General features: G+C 40.4%; 2 protein-coding genes across 2 annotated transcripts in view; both read right to left on the reverse strand.

Annotated features, from left to right (window-relative positions):
* Positions 1-27535, reverse strand: LOC308092267 (uncharacterized protein; the record flags this gene model as incomplete). Its single annotated transcript, XM_080438115.1, has 30 exons — positions 27265-27535; positions 25523-25685; positions 25002-25154; positions 24365-24525; positions 23890-23958; positions 23639-23743; positions 20965-21106; positions 20117-20202; positions 19905-20006; positions 18999-19140; positions 17450-17633; positions 15397-15565; positions 13842-14004; positions 13052-13210; positions 11328-11435; positions 10790-10875; positions 10156-10257; positions 8637-8778; positions 8087-8273; positions 5688-5781; positions 5300-5462; positions 4512-4670; positions 4153-4313; positions 3541-3609; positions 3306-3412; positions 2974-3113; positions 2573-2658; positions 2224-2325; positions 621-762; positions 1-191 (listed from the first exon to the last, which is right to left on the reverse strand). The coding sequence occupies exons 1-30, from the start codon at positions 27424-27426 to the stop codon at positions 1-3; spliced, it is 3999 nt and encodes a 1332-aa protein (XP_080294241.1). The 5' UTR covers positions 27427-27535.
* The window catches only part of LOC308091320 (cytochrome P450 2F2-like), a 36618-nt gene continuing 25892 nt past the window's right edge, over positions 16836-27561 (reverse strand). The window contains exon 12 of the transcript XR_013933695.1: positions 16836-17077. The gene's annotated coding sequence lies outside the window, so the exon portion shown is untranslated. The remainder of the gene's footprint in view (positions 17078-27561) is intronic.

Consider the following 27561-nt stretch of genomic DNA (forward strand, 5'->3'; position numbering starts at 1 on the left):
CTACTGAGTGTCTTGTCTAAGTCTAATGTACATGTGGTATGGTTTGGGGCTGATGACGCTTCCAAACACAGGGGTGTAGTCTGGCTGTCCGGCATCCTCAGGCCAGATGAACTGGAACCTCCTTAACAGAGTCACCATGATCAAGAAGAGCTCCATACGAGCCAGACCCTCTCCCAGGCATATGCGGGGACCTGTGGTATGAAAGAGCAACATGAAGTATTTTCTGTTTTGTATTTTCTCTAACCTGACAATATTCTTTACTCCGGGGTGCATAAGAGGTCAGTCTCTAGAACAGTGTTTGTAGGTCCCCTAAAATCTTGACCAAATATCTATGTATGTTGTACCCCAAGTAAAGTAGACCAATCACAGCAAACACAGCTCAGCTGACATTGCTACAACAATTATTCCCCACAATGTCATCAATGTGATGTCAGTCTTGGCACACGGCTCCAGAGTAATAATACTACATATTGATATAGCGCTTTTTGAGAACTCAAAATAAAAACCACTTCATTAGGAAAAGCTAGTTAAAAAAGTTATTATACCCCAGCTTGTTTTTGTCATGGTACAGTAATATTATCTTTTTTTCACAAGAATCTTTTCACAAACAGCTGAACCACCTGCAGAGAAGGGCATGAAGGCTTCTGGCTTAAAAAACTCTCCCTGGTCATTCAGGAAGTTTTCAGGGTTGAATTCATGAGGGAATTTCCATTGTCCCTTCTCAAACAGCACTGAACTCAGGTTCGGTATGATCACAGTTCCCTGTGAAAAGAGGAACTAAACATTAGATTCTGTGCAAATTTGATAATACACAAGCAAAGTCACACCAAACATTCCTCCACTGCTCCCTACCCAGCCCATTTGACCAGGCACAGGCCCACCTAGTATACATATGTGTGTACATGAAACACTATTCAGATTGTGAAACACTTTGCACAACAAGCCTAACGTTTTGTGCAGTACTGTATATTCCCTTCCACAAGTGGTTCTTAAACAGTGTGCAGGGAGCGCATACCTCGGCCAAATTGTCAAGATTGACCATATCCACCTAAGATATGAGTGATGTCCTTGCCCTTGATTGTGACTTGGAGCGTCAAGATTTTCAAACGAAAAGTGAATCGTGTCTTCGGGGCAATATACCAATCATTCCCACCAAGTTTCATGAATATCTCCCCATTCGTTCACTAATTTGACAAAAGACAACCCGTTCAAGATTTTCCATCCGTTACAATTGATTTGCTAACAGACAAACAAACAAACAATCGTAATGGGACAAACATAAACCCTGACAAACTTTGTTGGCGTAGGTGATTATATCTGTGCCCTTCAAATAATGTCACACGTTCCAAAGCAGAAGAATCTCAAACAAATCAAAAGCTGATGGTCCTACCACAGATGCACAGATCAGACACTGCTCCAGGTCACTGGGCTAAGCATAGTTTTTTGGAATGGACCTGGTACAGGTATCCCCTAAATGGCATATTGTTCCAGTGACATTCTCATTTTAAGTATTTATGAAGTGAGTATTGTACATGTACTGTAGCTGAAGCTCTTTGAGGAGAAGACAACAACCTCACCATGTGCTCTACTCCTTGCCTAAATAAGGAGCATCGTATATTTTCTTTTTATTACAAAATGTCATCGCTGCTGACTTAATTCTGTGCCAATTCTTTTTTTGTGTCACAATGAGAAAACAAAATAGAATAAAGATTTTAATAATTTGCTTCATGTCCATTATGCTTCATGTCCATGGTTTCCATGTGTCATTGAAAAACAATTCATGCTGAGTTGTTGTGTTGATAGTTTTTCGCAACAAACTGCCTCATGTTGTTTTTGTTTATACCTGTACTGTATGTTCAGTTTCAGCTAAAATGGTTAATTCGAAAACTCACAACTATACAGGTTTCATCAAGGCATACTTAATATTAATGGATGAAATACTATAAAACCATTCAGTGGGATAAGAAGCCGTGTTTCTAATCACTGACTTCCATGATAAAGATGACAATTAAGATTTACTAGTCCAGTCCCCAGTGGTTCTCAACCACTGGGTGGTTGTGGCTCCGTCTGTCCCTCAGGACGGTGGGACAGACGGACGGATGGAGGGACTGATAGATTAATAAACACTGCATCATAGGTGTCACAGAAGAGATTACCATGATACTTTAATTTCCCTCTCCATCAGTTCTCCTTCTTTGATATGAATGCTGTGTTGTCTCTTACCCTGGGTATGGAGTATCCCTTGAGCTCTGTGTCTTTAGTGGTGCAGTGGAAGACACTGAGAGGAACCGTGTTAGCTATCCGGAAGATCTCATGGGCCACAGCCTGCATGGACAGAGACCAATCACTACAGGAGTATACAAGAAAAGTGTGCTCCTCGGAGCGCAAATCCCCCACAGGCCGGGTTGCCTACCCGGGGCTGTGTTGTGACCTGTTAGAGCTGCAGGGAAAGAGCTCTTCCTAAGCCTTGAGCCCCTCCTTGACATACACTAGTGATGACCCCTGTCAGAGTAGAAGGCTCAGAGGACCTTATTATTAGTATTAGTTCTTGTATTCAATGACATAACTACACCTGTACATAGGGCATCTGGTGCCTGTCTTCAAAAGTTGGCTGATCCTTCCCTTCAAGCACACGGTCTATCTCCTGCTGACAGCGTTCTGAGAGAGAAAGAGTCAGAGAAACTAAATTACCAGCAAAATGACCAGAAGTGTACCACTTATTGCCCTATTTGAAAAAGAACAAAACATTGACGATCTACAACTGCAACGCATCACATCGCTACTAGTTGTAGAGCTTCACTGCTATTCTTTTTTCTTTTTTTTAACGTCTGCACATTTTTGAAAATGTGAAATTGTCCTAAATAGGGACAACAGGGTTAAAGTGGTTAACGTATGTAGTCTACGTATCTCATACTATAGAAATGACTTGCAATTGAGCAGGGAGAATTGGTTAAATTATTCCACAGTAGATACCCTGTATCTGTGGGTAGTTCATAAGGTAGAGGAAGCCAGTGAGCAGGGTGTTGGAGGTGGTGTCAGTCCCAGCAAACTGGAGATCCATAACATAGGCGATAAGCTGATCTTCAGAAAATGACGACTCGTCATTAGCTCCACTCTTGGCAGACGATTGAGAGAAGAAAAAAAGAGGGTAAACATGAATTCAATACATTTCTCAATTTCATCTTTATAACTAGTTTAATAGTATAAATAGCTACTGTTCACCGGACATTTTCACTCACACACACACACACACACACACACACACACACACACACACACACACACACACACACACACACACACACACCTTTTCCAGTTCATCCAGGTAGCAGTCCAGTAAGTCTCGTGGTTTTCCAGGCACCCTGGTCTTCTTGTGCTCAACCACTAGCTCCATGAGTTTAATGTGCCCAGCCTGAACAGATTGGGGGTTTTCAATGTTTATGTTGTGACAATAATTTACTTTTTTTCTCATCAAAGATTGCCTTTTGGTGTATACAAGAATTTCTGGGGCATAGACACATTTTACAGGCTCATACATACCCTAATCAGCTTGAAGGATTTCTGGAAAGGTAGTGGCAGGCAACGCACAATGGGAACAGAGTCATAAAGCTGTAGGGACAGAGGAGCCTCATGTTTGCATGCAGCACCTCAATGATACAAGATAGACATAAATATCTAATCTTCCAAGAATCACCACCCATTATGAAATAATATAAGATATGCTACCCATCGTCAATAAACCCAGATAGCATCCCTATTCTGGGCATATCAATATAGGTGAACATTGGTACGCGTTGGCTATTTTTGTTACTTGACACCCAATGAACTATAAGACTATTCTGATGGTTTCTTTGCAGGTCATTTGGATTAGCTCTTTAGCAGTATCTATTAATTAGAATCAGAAGAATCAGCTTTATTGTCGCATAACAGGTTTACTCCTTGCATTATGTCAAAGTGTCCTTTACCTTTATCAAGACACTGAACCACTTTTTGTTTTGAAACAAAAACAAACACCTGGGTGCCGAGGCTACTGAACCTCTAACTGCTTGCAACGAGCAGGTTGGTGCCTTGCATGGCTGCCTCCGCCATTGGTGTTTGAGTGGTTGAATATCATGGATATATTATAAAGCTAAATAAAGTCAATTTACCCACCATAGCCCAAGGTCCATTTATAATCTTAGAGACTTCTCTAAAAATGCCAACAAACAGCTTGATGAACTCGTCGTCATAGTTGTGGCGTGTCCCAAACAGAACTAGGCAGATGATGTTATTGGCAGCATTATGGAACAATGTGTGAGGATTCATAGTTTTACCTGTAAAATAAATAATCCTGATTAATTATATGGTTAAGACCAAGTGGCTTCACTGGAGATTACGTTTTCTTTTCTCCATATAGGAAAATGTCAACAACAGAGGGAAATGTGCATATCTGGAGCCAAACTGAATATTTAAATTTCATAAATTTATATTGAGGGTCTTTCTTTGTAATGGCTGTTCCTTCTCTATCTTACCAATGCTGCTGTCCAATAGCTCCACCATATGTTTTATCTCTCCCAAAATCCTGTCCTCCATGGACTGTTTCCCTAAACCAAAGTTCCTTAATGTCATTAGAGCAAAGCGGCGGTGCTCCCTCCAGCCATTATTGTAGTCTGCTAGGACCACTCCTGGAGCTAATTTAAGTAAGGCACAAGTTAGAAGTTAATTAAATGATTTGTTTAGAGAGAACCACTATTGTTTGTGCAGAATGATTAACTAGAAAAGGGACAGACCAGATGGACTATCCAGGGCTGGGTAAGTTAGTTGGAGCTGTCAGGACCTGAGTAACCTGCGATGGGAAATAGCGTTCTCTATCGTATCGAGACTATCTCTCCACCCAACATATTTCATATGTTGGGTGGAGAGATAGTCTCTCTTCACGAATGTTCTGTTCAACTTTTTTGCATTTGTGGCAGAAGTGAAAGTGCTTTTGGATGTGTGCTCTATAGAAGCCCCAATGTAATGTGATTCAAATTTAGGGTAGATTCATTGTATGTTTGTAAATAAATAGAACTCTCCCACAAATTTTGGAAGCCAATTACAGACAAACGGTATGAAATATCAAAAAGCTGTTTGACGGAGCAACAACTGCAGCTAAGATGGCAGTCAAAAAGCAATAGCCAATCAGTTACTTTGACATGTGCCTTTGGAGGGTTTCAACCCTTTCAACCATTTACCCTGGAATGAGCCGTTTCAGTTCAGAAGCACATGCATGTCATTATAAAGTATCTAAAATTACAGTATCACAACATTTGCATTTTACCTTTCTGTTGTATTATATGATTCATCATCAGTTCTTTGGGTCGTCCAGCAAAGTCAGCAGCCTTTGTGATCAGGGCCTCCTTTATGGCCTGGAGCCCATTTACGACGACTACTGGTATGGGGCCAATGAACAGACTGTAGACATCACCATAGCGCTCGGCCAACTGGGAGAACAGTGACACTGGCAGTTATAGTGAAAGTGAAAGTAGAATAACTAGTCACTATCATTAATGTTTTGTTCATTTTGCAAGTGGCCTACAATATATGTGCAATGCAATACAATTCAGTAAACTTTAAAAGAAATGTTTAATGTAGAGAAAAATGTGTATCTGACAATATCAGCCCATATGTGTTGTCTGTAGTGTTTTGTATTAATTAGCTGTCACTACCTTCCCCAGATCTTCAAGAGGATTCGCCATAGTGATTTGCAGCAGGTTTCCAAAGATGGGGAAGGGTCTGGGGCCTGGAGGGAAGTTTTTATCCCTGCGTATCCATACAAGAAAGAAAACGAGGCAAAAGGCCAACGATAAGAGAATAAATGATCCAAACATCATTGACCATCTACTTGTAAGAGGTTTCTTTACGCACTACCAGTCACAGCAGTGTCTCTCATCTAGTTTAGCAAACAAACAGTTACAGTCATGGCATTGACAGGGTCATGTGGCACTGACTGTGGCAGATTGGTCTTTGGCCTGTGTTGGTCGGCTGTCACTCATTTACCAGAATCTGGTTCATCTGCTTTCCTTGATTGACCCCTTTCACAGAGATATTTATACAGCTGAATGTAACACTAATTGTGGGTGTGTTTCATTGTGTAGCAAAGGCGCAACCCACACTAGTCCTTTAGAGGTGCCACCGGCCAACACACAGACACAAAAAAACACAAAAAATAATTGTGTTCTCTTGTCCTGAATAAAATTGGCATAGACAGCTACGAATGACTCTTAGATGTTTTTTTTGTGTGCCAAGAATGGACAGCTTCTGTAGTTAATTTCATGCAGAAACACCTAAATGAAACACACACACACACACACACACACACACACACACACACACACACACACACACATACACACACACACACACACACACACACACACACACACACACACACAATTAAATGTCTGCTGTGAAAAGGGTCATACCTCAAACATTGGTACCTATTTATTTTTAAGGCAATTGATGGGACTTTGCCATTATATATTAATTCATTGATAGAATGGAATCCTGGAGCGCATGGGACACGCTCAAATGACTGGCTGACGCTGAAAGTCCCTAGGGTAAGGACTGAACTTGGGAAAACAGCCTTTTGCGTTAGTGCCCCAACTACGTGGAATGACCTGCAGCTGAAATTTAAGATCAGTTCGCCCATAACATATGGTCAATTTAAATCTTTGATTGCAGATCTACCCACAAATGTCTGTAACTGTTTTTAATTTTGTTTTTGTTCTAAATGTCATTGATATGAATATTGATGTTGTTGTATTGATGTTGTACTATGCTGTATCTCGACGACACTGCAAATGAGGGCAACCTCAATGTCTTTCGAGAATAAATAAAGGTTTGAAATGAAATGAAATGAAATACCTAATTTGTGGCACGATTACCAGGCCAGGGCTCTCCTCCAGAGGAAATCTGGGACTAATTACAGTCTTGGTGTCATGGTCCCTGCCAGTGTCCTGTGTGTGCCTATGGGTGTGTCTGTCTGTCTGTGTTTGGGCATGTGTGGGCGTAGGCTTCCTGGCTTCCCAGATTGACGCACCTGGCTCTGGTCATCTCATCTCACTCACCTGTCTCCCATCTGCTCATCAACCTACACTCTATAAAATCCCTGGTCTTTTATCGGCATTCTGCCAGATCGTTTTCTCAGTCTCCGTGCGGTAATGCTTCTAGCCAGTTATTTCTGTGTATTTTGAGGGCATTCTAGCTTCCTAGCATTCTAGCACTCTAGCTCTACTGAGTCCTTGTTTTTGCTCCCAGGGTTTTTGTTTTTTTTACTCACTCCTGTTTTCCTCTTCTTCAGTTGCCTGCCTGCTTGCCTGCCTACCTGCTCACCTGTTGCCTTCACCTCAGCCTGCTATACCAACTTCACTCCAGACGACAACACCTTCCTCTTTTGTTCAATAAAGACCCTTGGACTATCTTTAAGTGTCGTGTCTGCATTTGGGTCTGCCAGTTTTGTAAATCGTGACACTTGGTGCATAGCAGTAATACAATGTTTCACAATGGCTGCTACACCTGTTCCTTAGTGGTTGCATCTGTATCAAGTAGATACAGTAGAGAAGAGACATATCCTCTGGGTAAGAAATAACTTTAATCTCATTATACAATATACAGTAGTATAAATGAGTACAAAACACACACATTATCGATAAGATGGTGTAAAAACTCTTGAATTCAAATACCATAAAAGTCAATTAGACCTTTTAATCCGGACAAAGTTGAGTCATAAATAAGGTTATTGCACTATTAGCAATACAAACCTTAATCATGATTTAAATCATGAATACATAGTTACAAAATCACTACTTGTACATCTGTTTGTTTCATTATATCTGCTACTCAGATTGTTTCTCCAATGTTACATAAATTGTACTTTAGGAATTCAGAAATGCTACCATATTGAACATTACATATCACTGTATCTGACGCACGCAGGCACGCAAGCAAGCACACAGGCACGCAAATAAGAGCATTGTATAATAATTCCCCTTTATTCATCAATCATCATTGATCAAAATGTCCCCCATGAATCCATCATTTTGATTTAGACAATGATCAGACCTACTGAGAGTCTTGCCTAAGTCTGATATACATGTGGTATGGTTTGGGGCTGATGACGATTCCATACACAGGGGTGTAGTCTGGCTGTCCTGCATCCTCAGGCCAGATGAACTGGAACCTCCTTAACAGAGTCACCATAATCAAGAAGAGCTCCATACGAGCCAGACCCTCTCCCAGGCACATGCGGGGACCTGTGGTATGAAAAAGCAGAAAAGATAATTATATAACGTTTTTTTGGATTTTCTCTAACTTGACAATATTTCTACTCCGTGGTGCAGAAGAGGTCAGTCTCTAGAACAGTGTTTGTAGGTCCCCTATATATCTAAATATCTATGCATGTCCCCCAAGGAAAGTAGACCAATCAAGTACTCAAAATAAAAACACTATTAGGAAAAAAATGTTAAAAGGCCTCCAAACACGGACTGCACGGGGGAGATACGCTGCTATTAGACCCCAGCTTGTTTTAGTATTTTCTCTAACAATATAACAATAAATAGGTAATAAATATATTTGTCACTATTTTACAAGAATCTTTTCACAAACAGCTGAACCACCTGCAGAGAAGGGCATGAAGGCTTCTGGCTTAACAAACTCTCCCTGGTCATTCAGGAAGTTTTCAGGGTTGAATTCATGAGGGAATTTCCATTGTCCCTTCTCAAACAGCACTGAGGTCAGGTTCGGTATGATCACAGTTCCCTGTGAAAAAAGAGGAACCAACATTAGATTCTGTCCAAATGTGATAATACACAAGCAAAGACACACCAAACATTCCTCCAGTGCCCACCTAGTATAGCTGTGAGTGCATGAAAGCATGAATGTTATCAAACACAAAATTCCATGTGAGAAACAATATATTCAGAGCTGTGTCTTTTTTTAAAGAAATGTTACATGCAAGAATGAGTGCTTGTGCATTAAAAAAAAAGAGTAGAGTGCATACCTCAGCCAAATTGTCAAGATATGAAGATATGAGTGATGTCCTTGCCCTTGATTGTGACTTTGAGCGTCAACATTTTCAACCGAAAAGTGAATACCGGTAATGTCTTTGGGGCAGCATACCAACCATTTCCCACCTAGTTTCATGAATATCTCCACATTCGTTTACTAATTTGATCTTTGACATGTTTAACCCAAAAGACAATCCGTTCAAGATATTTTTGCCAAGAATCTTATCTTTACCTTTATTGTAATCTCTCAAGAACAGATTCTGCTCTGCGTAGTCAAAAACAGCAGAGGGCGATGTTTTTCCTTTTCATTTGGCGTTGGGTTCCCAGATTGCCTTTATTGTGACCTTGAACTTGGACCGTTTCCACTCAAAAGTATCAGACACTGCTCCAGGTCACTGGGATAATGATAGTTTTTTTAAGTGGACCTGGCTGGTACAGGTATCCCCAAAATGGTATATTGTTCCAGTGACATTCTCATTTTAAGTATTTATGAAGTGAGTATTGTAGCTGAAGCTCTTGAGGAGAAGACAAACTCACCATGTGCCTTGCCTAAATAGGGAGCATTGGATATTTTCTTTTTATAACAAAATGTCATCGCTGCTGATTTAATTCTGTGACAATTGTCTTTGTGTCACAATGAGAAAACAGAATGGAATATACATTTTAATTTCCATGATGTTTCTCATGATGTGTTGTGTTGATAGTTTTTCTCAGCAAACTGCCTCATGTTGTTTTTGTTTATATTTGTACTGTATGTTCAGTTACATCATGTATGTTCAGCTAAAAGAGTTCTAGAAAATGCACAACTTTACAGTTTTCATCAAGTATATAATATTAATGCAGGAAATACTATAAAAAACATTCAGTGGGACAAGAAGCAGTTTTTCAATCACTGACTTCCATGATAAAGATGACAATTAAGATTTATTAGTTCAGTGGTTCTCAACCACAGGATAGTTGTGGCTCCATCTGTCCTTCAGGACAGAGGGACAGATGGATGGACAGACAGACAGACAGACAGACTGACAGATTAAAAAACACTGCATCATAGCCTTGGTGTCCCAAAGGAGATTACCATCATACTCCATCAGTTCTCATTCTTTGATATGAATGCTGCGTTGTCTCTTACCCTGGGTATGGAGTATCCCTTGAGCTCTGTGTCTTTAGTGGTGCAGTGGAAGACACTGAGAGGAACCGTGTTAGCTATCCGGAAGATCTCATGGGCCACAGCCTGCATGGACAGAGACCAATCACTACAGTACTAGAAAATTATGCTCCTCAGAGCGCAAATCCCCCCAGGCTGGGTTGCCTACCCAGGGCTGTGTTGCGACGTGTTATAGCACCACCATGAGGCACTTATCTGCCCACTAAATGTAGAGATATTTACAGCATGTGTTTCCAGTGCTATTGTAAAACATTTAAAGGCATCAAGAGAATCAAGAGGGGGTTACACTATTTGTCACTCACTCATACAGGTGCAAGCAGTGAAATGTTGGTGTACTGTGCAACAACAGCAATATGCTACAAACAGTATACAACAAGATAAGAATGCTGGACTGTAATGAAAATAAAAAGCTAAAATAAACAAACAACATAAGAGGTTAAGAACAGTTTAAGACACATGCTATGTGCGGAATTGGGGGCTGTGGTGGTGTGGGGGGTACATTAAGTACATTAAGTACACTATACACTATGTATAGCTGTGCAAGTGAAGACAAAACTGATATTATTATTGGTTATTGTATTCAATGAAATAACTGGACCTGCACATAGGGCATCTGGTGCCTGTCTTCAAAAGTGGCCTGGTCTTTCCCCTCAAGCACACGGTCTATCTCCTGCTGACAGCGTTCTGAGAGAAAGAAAGATAGTCCGAGAAACAAAATTACCAGCTGAATGACGAGAATTTTACCACTTAATCCCCATTTCAAAAAGAACAAAAAAAAAATCGACGATCTACAACCTCAACGCATCACATCACTACGTGTTGTAGAGCTTCACAACTATTATTTTCTTTTTAAATTATTTTTCAAAAGTTTGCAAATTTTTTAAAATGTGAAAATTGTCCTAAATAGGGACAACAGGGTTAAAGTGGTTAACAACATATACGTATCTCATACTATACTAATGAGGCAATTGAACAGGGAGAATTGGTTAAATTATTCTACAATAGGGGGACTGGACTGGTGTAGGGCTGGTGTAGCGCCCAGGATCACTTAGGAAATTGGCACCAGGTGAAAAAAAATGGGTTACAAAAATCGCGGGATTTAAAAAAAACAAAAACAATTATTCTACAATAGATACCCTGTATCTGTGGGTAGTTCATAAGGTAGAGGAAGCCAGTGAGCAGGGTGTTGGAGGTGGTGTCAGTCCCAGCAAACTGGAGATCCATAACATAGGCGATAAGCTGATCTTCAGAAAATGACGAGTCATTAGTTCCACTCTTAGCAGATGATTGAGAGAAGAAAAAAAAGAGGGTAAACATTAATTCAATACATTTCTCATTTTCATCTTACCCCATTAACTAGTTTGAATAGCTACTGTTCACCGGAAATTTTCACAGGATTCAAAGTTACCCTCAAAACACACACACACACACACACACACCTTTTCCAGTTCATCCAGGTAGCAGTCCAGTAAGTCTCGTGGTTTTCCAGGGACTCTGGTGTTCTTGTGCTCAACCACTAGCTCCATGAGTTTAAGGTGCCCAGCCTGAACAGGATATTTATTTTAAAATATTATCCATCTATCTATAGTCTACTGCAAATATAATGTCTGTTGGTTTCCTCACAATTCTATTACAATTCATATTTTAAGAATGGGGATGTTTTCAAGTTTTATGTTGTGAGTTGTGACAATAATACTTTTTTCTCATCAAAGATTGCCTTTTGGTGCATACAAGAATTTCTAGGGCATAGACATATTTTACAGGCTCATACTTACCCTCATCAGCTTGAAGGATTTCTGGAAAGGTAGTGGCAGGCAACGCACAATGGGAACAGAGTCATAAAGCTGTAGGGACAGAGCAGCCTCATGTTTGCATGCAGCAGCTCATTGATACAAGATGGACATAAATATCTAATCTGCCAGGAATCACCACCCTTTATAAAATAATATGAATATTGTACCTATTGTGAATAAACCCAGATAGCATCCCTATTCTGGGCATGTCAATATAGGTGAACGTTCAGCAAAAATAGACACATTCTAAAGAAAAAATTGCAGATCTACAAGCTCACGTGTTGTGTTGCCACACGTTGAGCTTGTAGATTGGCTATTTGTGTTACTTGACACACAATGAAGTATAGTGGTTAAGACTATTCTGATGGTTTCTTTGCAGGTCATTTGGATCAGCAGCACTTTGGGCAGTATCTGTTAATTAGAATCAGAATCTTTATTGTCACATCACAGGTTTACTCCTGGCATTATGTCGAAGTATCCTTTAGCAAGACACTGAACCCCTGTTTGATTTGAAACAAAAACAAACACCTGGGTACCGAGGCTACTGAACCTCTAACTGCTTGCAACGAGCAGGTTGGTGCCTTGCATGGCTGCCTCCGCCATTAGTGTTTGAATGGTTGAATATCATGGATATATTGTAAAGCTATATAAAGTCAATTTACCCACCATAGCCCAAGGTCCATTTATAATCTTAGAGACTTCTTTAAAAATGCCAAGAAACAGCTTGATGAACTCGTCGTCATAGGTGTGGCGTGTCCCAAACAGAACTAGGCAGATGATGTTGTTGGCAGCATTATGGAACAATATGTGAGGATTCATAGTTTTACCTGTATAACAAATAATCTTGATTAATTATATGGTTTGAAGCCACTTGGTCTAAACTTTAGACCAAGTGGCTTCACTGGAGATTACTACAAGTTAAAATTTCTCCATATAGGACAATTTCAACAACAGAGGGAAATGTGCAAATCTGGAGCCGAACAGATTATTAAAATTCCATAAAAATGTTATCCCTGTTAGGGCTTATATTGAGCGTCTTTCTTTCTAATGGCTGTTCTCTATCTTACCAATGCTGCTGTCCAATAGCTCCACCATATGTTTGATCTCTCCCAAAATCCTGTCCTCCATGGACTGTTTCCCTAAACCAAAGTTCCTTAGTGTCATTAGAGCAAAACGGCGGTGCTCCCTCCAGCCATGATTGTAGTCTGCTAGAATCACTCCTGGAGCTAATTTAAGAAAGGCGCAGGTCAGTTCATTAAATTATTTGTTAAGATAGAACCAGTGTTGTTTGTGCAGAATGATCAACTAAGGGACAGGCCAGTTGGCCTATCCAGGGCTGGGTAAGTAATGAGTTGGAGCTGTCAGGACCTGAGTAACCTGCGATGGGAAATAGCGTTCTCTATCGTATCGAGACTATCTCTCCACCCAACATATTTCATATGTTGGGTGGAGAGATAGTCTCTCTTCGTTCTGTTCAACGTTTTGCATTTGTAGCAGAAGTGAAAGTGCTTTTCGATGTGTGCTCTATAGAAGCCCCAATGTAATGTGATTCCAATTTAGGGTAGATTCATTGTATGTTGTGTTGTTTTCTTTGTAAATAAATAGGACTCTCCCACAAATTTTGGAAGCCAATTACAGACAAACGGTATGAAATGTCAAAAAGCTGTTTTATGGAGCAACAACTGCAGCTAAGATGGCAGTCAAAAGCAATAGCCAATCAGTTACTTTGACACGTGCCCTTTGGAGGGTTTCAACCCTTTCAACCATTTACCCTGGAATGAGCCATTTCAGTTCAGAAGCACTTACATGTCATTATAAAGTATCTAAAATTACAGTATCACAACATTTGCATTTTACCTTTCTGTTGTATTATATGATTCATCATCAGTTCTTTGGGTCGTCCAGCAAAGTCAGCAGCCTTTGTGACCAGGGCCTCCTTTATGGCCTGGAGCCCATTTACGACGACTACTGGTATGGGGCCAATGAACAGACTGTAGACATCACCATAGCGCTCGGCCAACTGGGAGAACAGTGTCACTGGCAGTTATAGTGAAAGTGGAATAACTAGTCTCTATCGTTAATGTTTTGTTCATTTTGCAAGTGGCCTACAGTAATAATATATGTGCAATGCAATTCAATGCCAAAACCTGGAAAATACACTCAAACTGAAAATTAGCTGTACTCAGAGAGGTCAACCATACAAGTCATTTATAATCCCAATTCCAGAATGATAGCTACCATATTGGCATTCATCTTACCCGAGTCCTGTTCTGCTGTACTTGAAATCGATGATGAAAAGGTTTCAGTTAGTTATATTTTTTTGTAAAGCCTTGTTTTTATGTTTTATTTCAATTTCTTTAGTTCGATAGTTTTAGTTCACCTGCTACTGATAGCCATGAACAGCATCAGATACAGCAATGGTGGAAGAAGTAAAAGTATCAATACCACAATGTAGAAATAGTCAGTTACAAGTAGGTTTGGTATTCAAAATGTATTTGAGTAAAAGTACAAAAGTATTGGTGTCAAAGTATACTTAAAGTATCCAAAGGAGAAGTACTCATTACGCAGAATGTCCCATTTCACAAGTTTTCATAAGTATAAAATAAAATGTACAAAACTGAAAATAGCCGATCTACAAGCTCGCAAAGCGACGCGCTGTGATCTTGTAGATCTGCTATTTTCAAATAGCTTAAGTATACAGGGCGGAAGTGGTTAATTTATGTTTTGTAATAATAATCATCATCTACAAAGTAACTCGTAACTAAGGTTTTCAAATAATTGTAGTGGAGTAAAAGTAGTACTGAAAATTGTAAATACTCCAGTAAAGTGAAAATACCTCAAAATTGTTCTCAAGTGCAGTACTTGACTAAATGTTCTTAGTTACTTTCCATCACTGGCCATCAGTAAATGCAAAGCTCATCACTGCCCAATACTGAGGCAATAATCTAACAATGCCGGATAATGTTTAGCTTGGGGTGGGACGACATCTTTTCAGCGTGTTTAAACAGGAATGTCCAAAGGTACCAAGAAATATCAACACCAATTCAATTTCAATAGAATCACAATTGGTTGACGATGTCCAAAAGTCTTCATTCAAGATTAATACATAGGCTATACATAGAAGCAGTGATCTGGACATATGCTTGAAACAATAATTATGCCATATCTGTGTTTTTGATTATTTCTTGGCTACTAATTTTAATTACCACAGAGGTTGGTCAATGCATGGACTATTCAATTCACAGGCCTTTACTACTACTACTACTACTACTAGTGGTTGCATTCAAATGGGAAATGTAACATGTTCTATTTAGAACTTTAAAACAGATGTTTAATGTAGACTTTTTTTTATCTGACACTATCAGCCCATATGTGTTGTCTGTAGTGTTTTGTATAAATTAGCTGTCGCTACCTTCCCCAGATCTTCAAGAGGATTCTCCAGAGTGATTTGCAGCAGGTTTCCAAAGATGGGGAAGGGTCTGGGGCCTGGAGGGAAGTTTTTATCCCTGCGTATCCATACAAGAAAAAAAAAGAGGCAAAAGGCCAGCCATAAGAGAATAAATGATGCAAACATCGTGGCACTGGTGACCATCTACTAGTATGATGTTTCTTTACGTTCTACCAGTCACAGCAGTGTCTCTCATCTAGTTTACCAAACAAACAGTCATGGCATTGGCAGGGTCGTGTGGCACTGACCGTGGCCTGTCTTTGGCCTGTGTTGGTCAGCTGTCACTCATTTACCCGGAATCTGGTTCATCTGCTTTCCTTGATTGACCCCTTTCGCAGAGACATTTATACAGTTGAATGTGATAACATTAATTGTGGGTGTGTTTCATTGTGTAGCAAAGGTGCAACGCACACCAGTCCTTTAGAGGTGCAGGGCTGCAGGCCAACAGTAAAGACAGTAAACACATTGTGTACCAGTATGGACAGCTTCTTTAGAGTTAATTTCGTGCAGAAACACCTAAATGAAACACACACACACACACACACACGCAATTAAATGTCTGCTGTGAAAAGGGTCAATTACCTAATTTGTGGCACGATTACAATCTACTGCCAGGGGCAGTAGATTCAGGGGCTCTCCTCTCAGAGGAATTCTGGGAAATCTGATATGATACAGTTAAGATGAAACTTAACTGCCATTAAAACTTGCATCTTCATTTTCGTTGTGATTCCATGTCAACTAATTACAGTCTTGGTGCATAGCAGTACTACATTGTTACACAATGGCTAATCTCTCAAGAACAGATTCTGCTCTGCGTTGGAATCTGTCGGGGAGGTTCGTCATAACGTGTACGCACTGACCTAAAAGTGGGCGTGCCTTCAGATCAGGAAGCAGGCCGCGCTTTACCCAATCAAATGTAGTGGGCGGGATTCACGTGTCCGTCGATCCTTCCCCACTGGAAAACAACCGAAACTAATTTAACAATAGTGTCCGCGGAGCAGACAAAACCACGGAAAGATATTCACATTTTAACTTGCTCTTTCATCATAGAAACAAGTGGGCTTATAACCAAAACGATCCATGTTCTCTGGGAGAAGTGGTGTTAGTGTTCCGTGTAGAAATATTGTTAGTGGGAATGAAAACATAGTCGCACCACCGGAAGTGAAAGGCTGAAGGCAGACCAAAACCCCGGTTTCCTTGCGCACGGGTGCTCCATTTTGCTCCCCCCAAAGCTAACTGAGATAGTAACAAACAGCAGCGGTCGCTGTTTTTCCTTTTCAGTTGGCTCTGGGTTCCCAGATTGTACAATGGCTGGCTACAGCTGTTCCTTAGTGGTTGCATCTATATCAAGTATGATAATATTACAGAGTGTGAGATACTGTATGCTAAAGAAGAGACATATCCTATGTAAGAAATCATTTTAATCACATTATACAATATACAGTAGTACAATGTAAGAGCACCACAAAACACACACATTATTTATAAGATACATGGTGTTAGAATTCTTGAATTCAAATGCCATAAAAGTCAATTAGACTTTTTCATCCGGACAAAGTTGAGTCAGAAATAAGGTTATTGCACTATTAACAATACAAACCTTAATCATGAGTTCAATCATGAATAACTAGTTACAAAATCACTACTTGTACGGTTTGTTTCATTATATCTGCTACTTAGATTGTTTCTCCAATGTTATATAAATTGTACTTTAGGAATTCAGAAATGCTGCCATATAGAACATTACACACCCAAGCCGGACTACTCATATGCTGAGTTGGCAGTGCTTGGGATTGAACCCATGACCTTGTGGTCCAAAGGCGAGAGCTCTACCGAGTACCGACTGAGCTACCCGGACACAATTTTGCTTAACTTATGTACAAATCTTACAATGGACTGTTCCATTCAGAGACATAAAGAGTAGTGACATATTTTCTCTCCCCATTGTGCTTTCAGATATGAATGCCATTTTTTCAGTCCTCATAGTTCCTCTCTCTTTCTCCTTCCTCTTTCCTACTTTACATCTCTCTGTCGGATCCCCATGCGGTAGGGTTTTGGGGTCAGAGTGACCCCAAACACAGGGGTGTAGTCTGGCTGTCCTGCATCCTCAGGCCAGATGAACTGGAAGTTCCTTAACAGAGTCGCCAAGATCAAGAAGAGCTCCATACGAGCCAGACCCTCTCCCAGGCACATGCGGGGACCTGGTTCATGTAAGGACAATCTGTCAGTAAATGAATGATAGCAAAACAGACACCTTTTGTATGCTTTAGCATATCACATGTTACACATACTACATGTGATATGTAGTACATTTGTAGTACATTTTCTGATTATTTGTACAGTATAAATGATTTATTTTTAAATGACAGCTCTTAATAAAACGTAGTTTAGTCGTAGTTTGAAGCCACACAAACTCATTGGCTATCCGCCAACCCAGATCACTTTCACTTCACTTCCCTTTCACTTAATCCTAATCACTTTTTCTCGCTTGCGTTGCTGTATGTCAGGATGAGGTGTAATGCCCCTCGGTCGTTGCCAAAAATATTTAGAATTTGACCGCATATATAGTGTACACACACACACACACACACACACACACACACACACACACACACACACACACACATACACACAGTCACAGACACACACACACACACACACACACACACACACACACACACACACACACACACACACACACACACACACACACACACACACACACACACACACACACACACACACACACACACACAAAAACATTCAGTATATTTGGACTGTATAATGCTAGGTTCTATTCTACCAAAGTTCAACAACAATTTAAATCGACGTGGATAAAAGCTTGCCCGCTGGTCATCCCTGATGCCCCTGACCATCATACTGTGTCATGGCTGTGCCACCTGTCCAGCAGATGGCACTGTCCCCTCACAATCTGCCCCCTCATCTACTGTATGTCATTGTGTTGATTGTCCATTGGGTCTACTGTGTTGTGTTAGGGAATGTATGTGTTCTTTTTTTTTCTCTTCTGTATGTGTGTCAGTAAACTTGGTTTACTCCTTAACCTGCTCTTTCCTGCACTTGGAGTTGGGCCCTGCTTAAAATCCTCACAACAGGGCTGGGCTCAACAGCTTAGTAGTTCTAATGATAAGCTGTGTGTTTGTTATCCAATTGAACGTGTATTTTATCGTGATAACGGGGCCAAAGTATGTTATGTATCAAACCCCAGATACAGGCTTGATGTGCAGTTAAAGGATCTTAACAATTTCCAAGTTTGGAATGTTAAAGTTGGCAATGACACTTCATGAATGTACTCTTTTCTTTTTTTTTCACATATCCCTGTTTTATAGTAATAGTTTATATAGCATCTAATCTTTATCTTATCTTTTAAATTTGCTATTAACCAACATCAAGGTGAAGGTCAAGGTCAAGGTTCTATACTTTCACAGTATACACTCACGCATATATGGGAGCAAAATATGGGAGCATAGCCTTGGAAGAGTTTCACTGGGTGTTCTCTCACACCCAGATTGGAAACAAGATAAACCACTTTGAAAGAACCAACTCACCTGCAGAAAAGGGCAAGAAGGCATCTGGCTTAACAAACTCTCCCTGGTCATTAAGGAAGTTTTCAGGGTTGAATTCGTTAGGGAATTTCCACTGTCCCTCTTCAGACAGTACGGAGGACAGATTGGGAATGATCATAGTACCCTGGGGGGAAAAACAAAACAAAAACATCAGTAAGATGTTTTATTTATGTTACCGCTTTAAAACCTTTGCTATGCCTCATACCATATGATCACAGATAAACTCGTATCATGAATCTATAATACTATAGAGCTCCAGTCCTCAGTGACATGTTTTTCACCAGCGCAGGTTCCAGAGGTAGAAATCCCATTAATTTCTCCATAGATGTTTACTTTCAGAAAATCCGGTAAATTAGAACCAAGCCAACCACACCCCTGATGAATCTTGACCATAAAACATTTGATTCTGTTCATAAAAAGAATTGTAAAATGCCAAAAAGGCAAAGGTACAAGACTGTGTACATATTTTTAGAATTAAGGAACTACTCCCATGAGCCATTGCGCATACTTTTCCAATGCTTCCAGCCAAAAGGATCGCTTCTTGTTAACTTTAATCATTGTCTTTATGATAGTATTTATATTGTTGATAGTATTGTAAAATATTAGTTGACTGGTGATTTTCAGCGACGATATAGGCTATGATCATGTCTCCGGGTATCGGATCCTGGAAAGGGGGTGGGGGGCATTAGGATTGAGGGGAGTTAAGTATTTCTCCATGACATCGCAAGTGTCTTGCTCAAGGACACTTTGACAGTAACCTCGCGTCACCAGGCTTTCCACCACTTCGACAGTAACACAGGGGGAGCCCAGGATCGAACTCGGGAACCTTCTGATTCCCAAGCTCAACCTCCTGAGCCACTGCCGCCGATAACACCTGTCTCTTCTTACCCTGGGTATGGAGTATCCCATGAGCTCTGTGTCTTTGGTGGTACAGTGGAAGACACTGAGTGGAACAGTGCTAGCTATCCTCTGGACCTCATGGATCGTAGCCTGTATGGACAGAGAACCATTACACACAGCGTCATTGTACTTCTCGGTCTGGGACCTGTGATCATATCAGTCAATCAGAAACAATGATCAATTATGTACCATGACTGTACCATGACGTAGGGCATCTGGTGCCTGTCGTCATAACTGGCATGATCCTTCCCTTCTAACACCTGGTCTATCTGCTGCTGACAGCGTTCTAAGAGAGAGCGTGATATTTTCATAAACTGTGCTGCTGCTATTCATAATAACATGTTAGAACGTAACATGAAGGAGACATTGACAAGACAGAGAATACACAGTAAAATCCTCCGTGTTCATTTATCCATTTGAGGGTATACAAATGTAACCAAATGGGCACGTGTAACCAAAACGTTTGTACTCTCAGAGTTAAATTAACACTGAGGTTTTCACTATGTACAGTAGATGAAATATAAATCCAGGTACAGAGTGAGAAATGAATTTGGATGAACCTCCACAGGCCTAAACCTCAGGACACAATTCACAAAACCGGGAAAGCATCTGTGTCATTTTAGATTTTTGCGTTGGCTATTCAAAAATAGCAGATATACAAGTTCACAGCACGTCACTTCGTGCCGGACTGCAAGCTTGTACATCTGCTACTTTTGAACATTTTTGAAAAATCTTGAAAGTTTGAGAACTACTGATTTAGAGGGCATTTGTAGAATCGGCCTCAGGTCTTAATGGGTTAAAATGATATACACATATCACATATTTTACTTTTGTAAGAGGCGCAGTTACCCACAGCACACGGTTATATTTCTATAAGATCCAGAGTTACACACAGTAACCTCTTACCCAGTACAACCAGGTGGTACAACTGACAAAGTGCAAGGTCAAAGCAAGTGCCATGAACCTTAGTCAACCAACAACAGAGTATGTGATCCAAGAAATGAGTGCCAAGTAAACAAGTATGCAATAGTAATAGTAAACTACTTACCCTGTATTTGTGGATAGGTCATAAGGTAAAGGAAAGCAGTAAGCAGGGTGTTGGAGGTAGTGTCAGTTCCAGCAAAATGCAGATCCAGAACGTAGTTGATCAGCTCCGCCTCTGAAAATGATGAGCCATCATCTTCCCCTCTCTAGACAGAAAACAAAGTGAGGTACGTTTGGTTCAGTATGGAGAATGAGGAGGGCTTACATTTTCAAAATGCATGCTATATTTGAAGGTATACTGTATCAGGGTTTCCTGCAGGAACAAAACTTAAGTCTAGTAGTCTAGGTGCTACTGGAGGGGGGTGCACGTGCCTACGCACGCTGGGGCAGTGCAATACAATATCGATGGGTATATACAGTATACGACTCATTTTATATTTTAAGTGTATAGGCGGCGGGTAATGAAGGCTAGGGTAGGCTAAGCCTTCCCAAATGTTATGCTGGGAAATTCTGGGAATTGTGCAAATTACATGTGTGCAGCATTATTTAGTTTAAAAAAAAAATAACCCTAACCCTATAACCGAAATAAAGTAACCAAAAACCAAAAAGAAACTAACACAATCCGCCCAGAAACCGCATTTTTTCGGCCGACCCCCAGCCTTCCCAATTGTCAAGCTCACCCGCCGCCTATGAGTGTAGTGTAGTATTATGGTTTTCACTATCATTGGTGTAGTAATAGTGTGGCTACACTATTACTACACCAATGACGTGTTTTTTTGGCTATAATTTTTATTGACTCTCAGTATTGCTCTCAGTATTGTCTCTCGGTAGTCTGGCATTGCCAGTCTGTTCTCCAGTGACCCTCTGCACAGCCAGAAAATGGTTAGAATTTGTTACTTCTCCTAGGCCCATGGTTATGGAATACCAACTGAATATTAATTGGTTTGTCAACCAAGTGACAGTACAGTCACATTCCCAATCCCTGATAACATTTTTGTTTGATTTATTTTTGTCTATCCCCTGTTTGCTTGTTTGCAAATTGGATTTAAAATCAGATATGTCAACTGTCTATGTTGGCTAATTATTATCAGTAACTTGTCATGGATAATCAGGTATTTCAATTATGATTTTTTATATACTGCAATCATGTTACTTGTAATTTCTATACATATTTTGTTGTTTACAAATCATGTTCTATTAATGTTTGTAATGTTGTTATACATAGGTAGAGGTCTCATATAAGCCCTTTGGCCTTCTTGCCTCCTCCTGGAACTTATCTTTTTATATTGTGTACTGTTTACATTTTGTGCTAAATAAATCAAATAAAGAAATAAACAAGAAAAAGTGCTCCTCGGAGCACAGGTCTCCGCCAGGTCAGGTAGGTTATTGTGGCCTCCTGGTGGCGCTATAATAGGCCAATGTGAAAAGGGTGGCATTTCTTCCTCGACCTAGTGGGAATGTGCGTGCATTCATGATTTGAGGCATTTTGTTGCAAAAATGTGTTTTGCTAAATTAAACCTGCTGGTGGCGCTATAACAGGGTAAGGTGAAAAGGGTGGCATTTCTTCCTCGGCTTATTAGGAATGTGTGTGCAAATTTTCACAGAAAGCGCACGCTGCGTTCATGATTTGAGACATTTTGTTCAAAACGGACCAATCCTGCAAACTTTGGAAGCCAACCTTAGCCAATCAGGATGGAATATGACAATATGACACACGGACACACGGACACACGGACGGACGGACGGACAGACAGGGGGTAAAACATACTCTCTCGCCATGCCTTTCGGCCTGGCGGAGACAATAAACAGTAAAAGCATGTTTGGTGTTAAGGGTCACAGTAAAAGCATATTTGGCATTAAGGGAGCTTGCAGAGTCGGCAATAACAGAGAGAGGAATGCACAGGGGTATCATTAGTTACGGTTGTTGTGACAAGACCTGCAAGTTTGTGGAGTAATACTATGCGGCTTGGAGGAATGTACCGAAACACACCATAGCTTACTAAGAAACAGTACACAGGCTAATGCCAGTAAACCAATTAGTAAGGTACTTTTGGTGCCAGTAAGGCACGTTAGGATGTTAGATTAATGAGCACATTCTGTCACTGGCAAGTAATGTACGTAATGTACCAAATATGTATACTAATATGTGTAAACAGTATAAAAGGGGACCCCGTTACGATGACTAGGCTCTGCTACTGCACTGCGTGGCTCTCTGTATCCTGCAATCTTCAATAAAGGCTTGAATCCCACTGTACTTTGACTGTGCCTTGACTTGTCTGTCCGTCCCTTCACATTTGGACTCTAAGCCGACAGAGTATGATTGATTGTTTTATTTTCGTGTCCTGCATACAAGGTACTAGGTTAGAGAGTACCTAGAAAATACCCACTACAGTAGTAACAGTGAAAACTAAACATAATCTAAAAAACTGGATATTACATGTCAAACGTTTAGTCTGATGTTTAGTCTCTGTGCCTAGACTGACCTGGTCTGGTAGAATCCCTGTGTATGTATGGCTTCATATATACATATGAAGCCATACATACACTGCAGAAAATAGTTTGTATACGTAAGCAGAAAATAACATAACATATATGTTATAAAATATAGAATAAGTGTAGAGACTCTACAAAATGCCACACTATGGTTACTGCTCCCAGACAGTGGATGAAAGAAACACCACAGAATCTAGTAATGTACAACATCTGTCAAACCATGATGCATTTCCATGCACACTCACCTTATCCAGTTCATCCAGGTAGCAGTCTATGAAGTCTCGCGGTTTCCCAGGGATTCTAGTGTTTTTGTGCTCTGATACCAGACGAGTTGATTGTGCCTGACATTGCTGAGAAAGAGACACAGCATTAATTTGGAGAAATTGTGCCATTCATTTATCCAAGCCACAGTAAAATGTCATGTTTCTTTTTATATCTAATTTGGAGAAGAATGATAAGAGGCTATGATTTTGATCCCCAGGCCCAGTAAACATACCTCAACATTCTTAAAGGCTTTCATGAAGGGGAGTGGAAGGTAACGGATCATGTGACAGGAGTCGTACAACTAGGGAAAGAGACATCATTAATTCAGTTTAACCCACTATAAATGTAATTGTAAATGGAATGTCACATACAAATGTGTCTGTTAAGTGGCCTTAGAGAGCCCTTGTTGTTCTTGGGTTTACTTTATGTCTGACTGCTTTTACATGTCTGCTGAGACATGTAAAAGTGTTCAAACTCTAATAAAGTTTCAGCGGATCTGGATCCTTAGTTAGGTATAGTAAATGTAACTCCAATGTGATGGACAGCTCTCGCAGCCAGGTTTTTCATTTTATTTGCACAGATGTGATTCACCAGTAAAACCTTGGTGCGTATACTGCTTGTTGAGAAACACGAGGTCCAATAGTTATGATTTACAGTACATTTTCCGAGTCATTCACGTCAAAGACGTTTTACACCATGTCACCCACCATGGCCCAGGGTCCATTGGCAATCTTTGCATTCTCAGTGTAGAGGCGAACTATCAGTTTGATGAAGTCATCATTGTAATCGTAGCGTGTTCCAAATAGAACCTGGCAGATGATATTGGAGGCTGCATTATGGAACAATACCTGAGGGGCCATGGTTTTACCTAAAGAGAAAAAAGAGGAGCAAAACACTCTGATGAATCTTTAACAGACAGAGAAATCCAAGTGTGCAGAAACCTTCTGTTAGGTGGAAGGGTCCTCAGGCAGGTGGGAAGGTCCACACTGGCAAACAAATTGTCCCACAACCTGAGGGGATACTTTGCCACAACTCACACCCTTAACCACTTAAACCCTATGTCACTGGCCGGACTCCCCTAGGGGGTCTATACTTGGCCCCTTCCTTTTCTACCTCGACACCAAATCTCTTCACCTAAATATCCGAACTACAAGCTCCCAACACAACGTCTTGTAGATCTGCTATTTTGGCCGAATGTACGCCTATTTGCGACAAACGTTCACATATTATGTCTTTTCCCAGAATAGGGATGCTACGCCTATACGGTTCATGTGGTTAACTCACACCATTTGAGTCTGGCTACTTCATGGGGAAGTGGAATAAGTAGGCAGATAACCAACGTACCAACGTGCTTCTTCAATGGTTCCATGATGTATTCTATCTCTCCCAGAATCCTCTCCTCCATGGACATTTTCCCCAAGCCAAAGTTCCTCAGGGTCATCAGAGCGAAACGACGGTGCTCCCTCCAACTGGGATTGTAGTCCTTCAGAATCACTCCTAATTTATTAGTGTGATGACAGAAAAACTCATTGGAAATGTGTCCAATCAAAATCCCGCCTCAGTGTAATTATTTTCTATTCCATTCTGTTGTCTTACTCAGTCAACACACTGATAAAATAACACTGAAATATAAAGGCCATTTTGTTGTGTTTTTGTTTTTCTCTGTTGTAGAAATGTTCTATACATTATAAGCAAGAGTTCACTGAGTTGCTCAAGCAATAACAATCTCTCATGCTGAGAGAGAGAGAGACAGAATGTGGAAATTAAACTCTGCTGTTTACCAAGGTACTCAAACAATAACACGAACAGGTTAGCTGCATAACGTTCTGTGTGCATCACCTCACAACATCACATCACTGTCTCACCTCTCCCTTCGGTTATATCATTGACCATGAGGTCTTGGGGTCGTCCAGCAAAGTCCACAGCCTTGGTGACCATTGCCTCTTTCATGGCCTGGAGCCCATGGATGATAACTGCTGGTCTAGTGCCAATGAACAGACTGTAGACATTACCATAGGTCTTGGCTAGCTGTAGGAGATGCCACACAATAAGACAGACAGTCAAGGTTGAGTGTTGACCTGACATACCTGTATGCATCTATGCTGATTTATGACAGGGCAAATTCCAATCCACACACAGAAAATATAGTGTCAACTTACAGTATTGTCTATGTTTCTAATATTTAATTAATAATGAATATTGATACATTCAACTCAAAGTAGTGCTACTGTTCACCCATAAAAGGGTCGTACAGTACACTGCACATAAACAACCTTTAAAGATAACAAACTTCCATATCAGTGTTGATATTTAGTTGACATACTGAACATGTGTATTAAATACAGGAAATAAGACAGCCACATGGCAACCACGCTGCGACCCCCCAAAATAATCATATTTGAACTGGGGACCCCGCACCCTGACAAGCACTTGGAATTATAGGACTTGAGGCATATTATAGTCTAGACTCGGTTCCACTGTCCACAGATAATCATTGTGCAAATAGCCGTAAATCGTCTATTTTCCCATATTACAAGGTAATATTTGACAATCTGGTTTGACCATATTTTATGGTATAGTTTGTTTATTATTACTTTTGACGCAGTAATGGTCTTATTATTTATTTATTTATTTTCATTTTAGCGGTACGGTATTAAAAAGGTCTTAAAAGTCCTTAAATTGTCACTTTAGAAATGTGCAGATACCCTGTATACACTTATACTGTAGGCCTATGTTGGTTTGTTTACTCTTGAGTGAGAAAACAATGTTGCACATTAAGCAAATCATTTGGGGACCCCCAAATAATTATTTGACCCATAGTTTTAGAACCACTGGTCTACAGTACACTTTGTCGTAGCACAGGTTGTGACCATTCCTTGTTATAACAATTTAGTCACCAGGAAAGGGTTTACATAAATTAAATGTATCATGCAATAACCATGTTACTAACATGGTGTTACCCCAGTTGGGGAGCAGAGCATCATAGATTATTCTTGGTGCCACTGTACACAGTAAAATCCTCAGTGTCTATTCATCCATGTATAACTGTGAGTGTGCAAATGTAACAATAAGGTTACATTATACACAGTGTAAAAAGTAACCAAATGGATAATACACAGGTTCAGCCCTGGAAAATTCCATACACTGCATGTATTCCATACAGAGAATACCTAAAGCTATAGCCTACCTAATGCAATTTCGTGGAGGAATTGAATGCAGCATTCTAATTTGTAGTGATATGAGTGTAGCCAATCAGCCAATAATTAATTGCTGCGACATAATTGGGGTCAGCTCGTGCCATATGGTATCATATCCATTTGAAATTTCTGGCAGAAAACATTCAGTAAATCATCTCCACTTCTTCACATTTGACCGTCCAGAGACAGAAACAGGCTATGCGTTGCATATGCATCATGGCATTCACAGCAGCACTATTACACACCTAACTTAACAGTGTGATTAAGCCCAAAAAGCAAAAATAGCAGTTCATAGCATACATTTTCCAGCTTCCCCCTTCCTCGGGTCTACATCAGAACATGTGTAAAGTGCCCTTTAAATTAACACTATTCATACAGTCACACACTGTAACATCAGATAGTATTTTTACCCTTTCAAAGTCCTTCATGGGGTTTTCTATGCCAAGTTGCAGAAGGTTGCCCAAGAGGGGCAGAGGAGTGGGTCCGGGCGGGAAGTTCTTGCGCCTTTGAGGTCTGAGGAGGAAGAATAGGAGACCGACACAGAGCCATAGCAGGACGAACGAACCCAACATGGTGAACCGAACACAACACAACACAACAGAACAGAACGGGACTGGACTCTAGTCTGCTCTGCTCTGGCAGCCTGGCTGCCTGACTGTGTGTTCTGTGTTGGACTCAGAGAAGAAGTGTTGCTCAATTCTAAACTC

Source organism: Gymnoscopelus braueri (genome assembly GCF_963280865.1).
Source record: "Gymnoscopelus braueri genome assembly, chromosome: 9".
In the NCBI taxonomy this organism is placed as follows: domain Eukaryota; kingdom Metazoa; phylum Chordata; class Actinopteri; order Myctophiformes; family Myctophidae; genus Gymnoscopelus; species Gymnoscopelus braueri.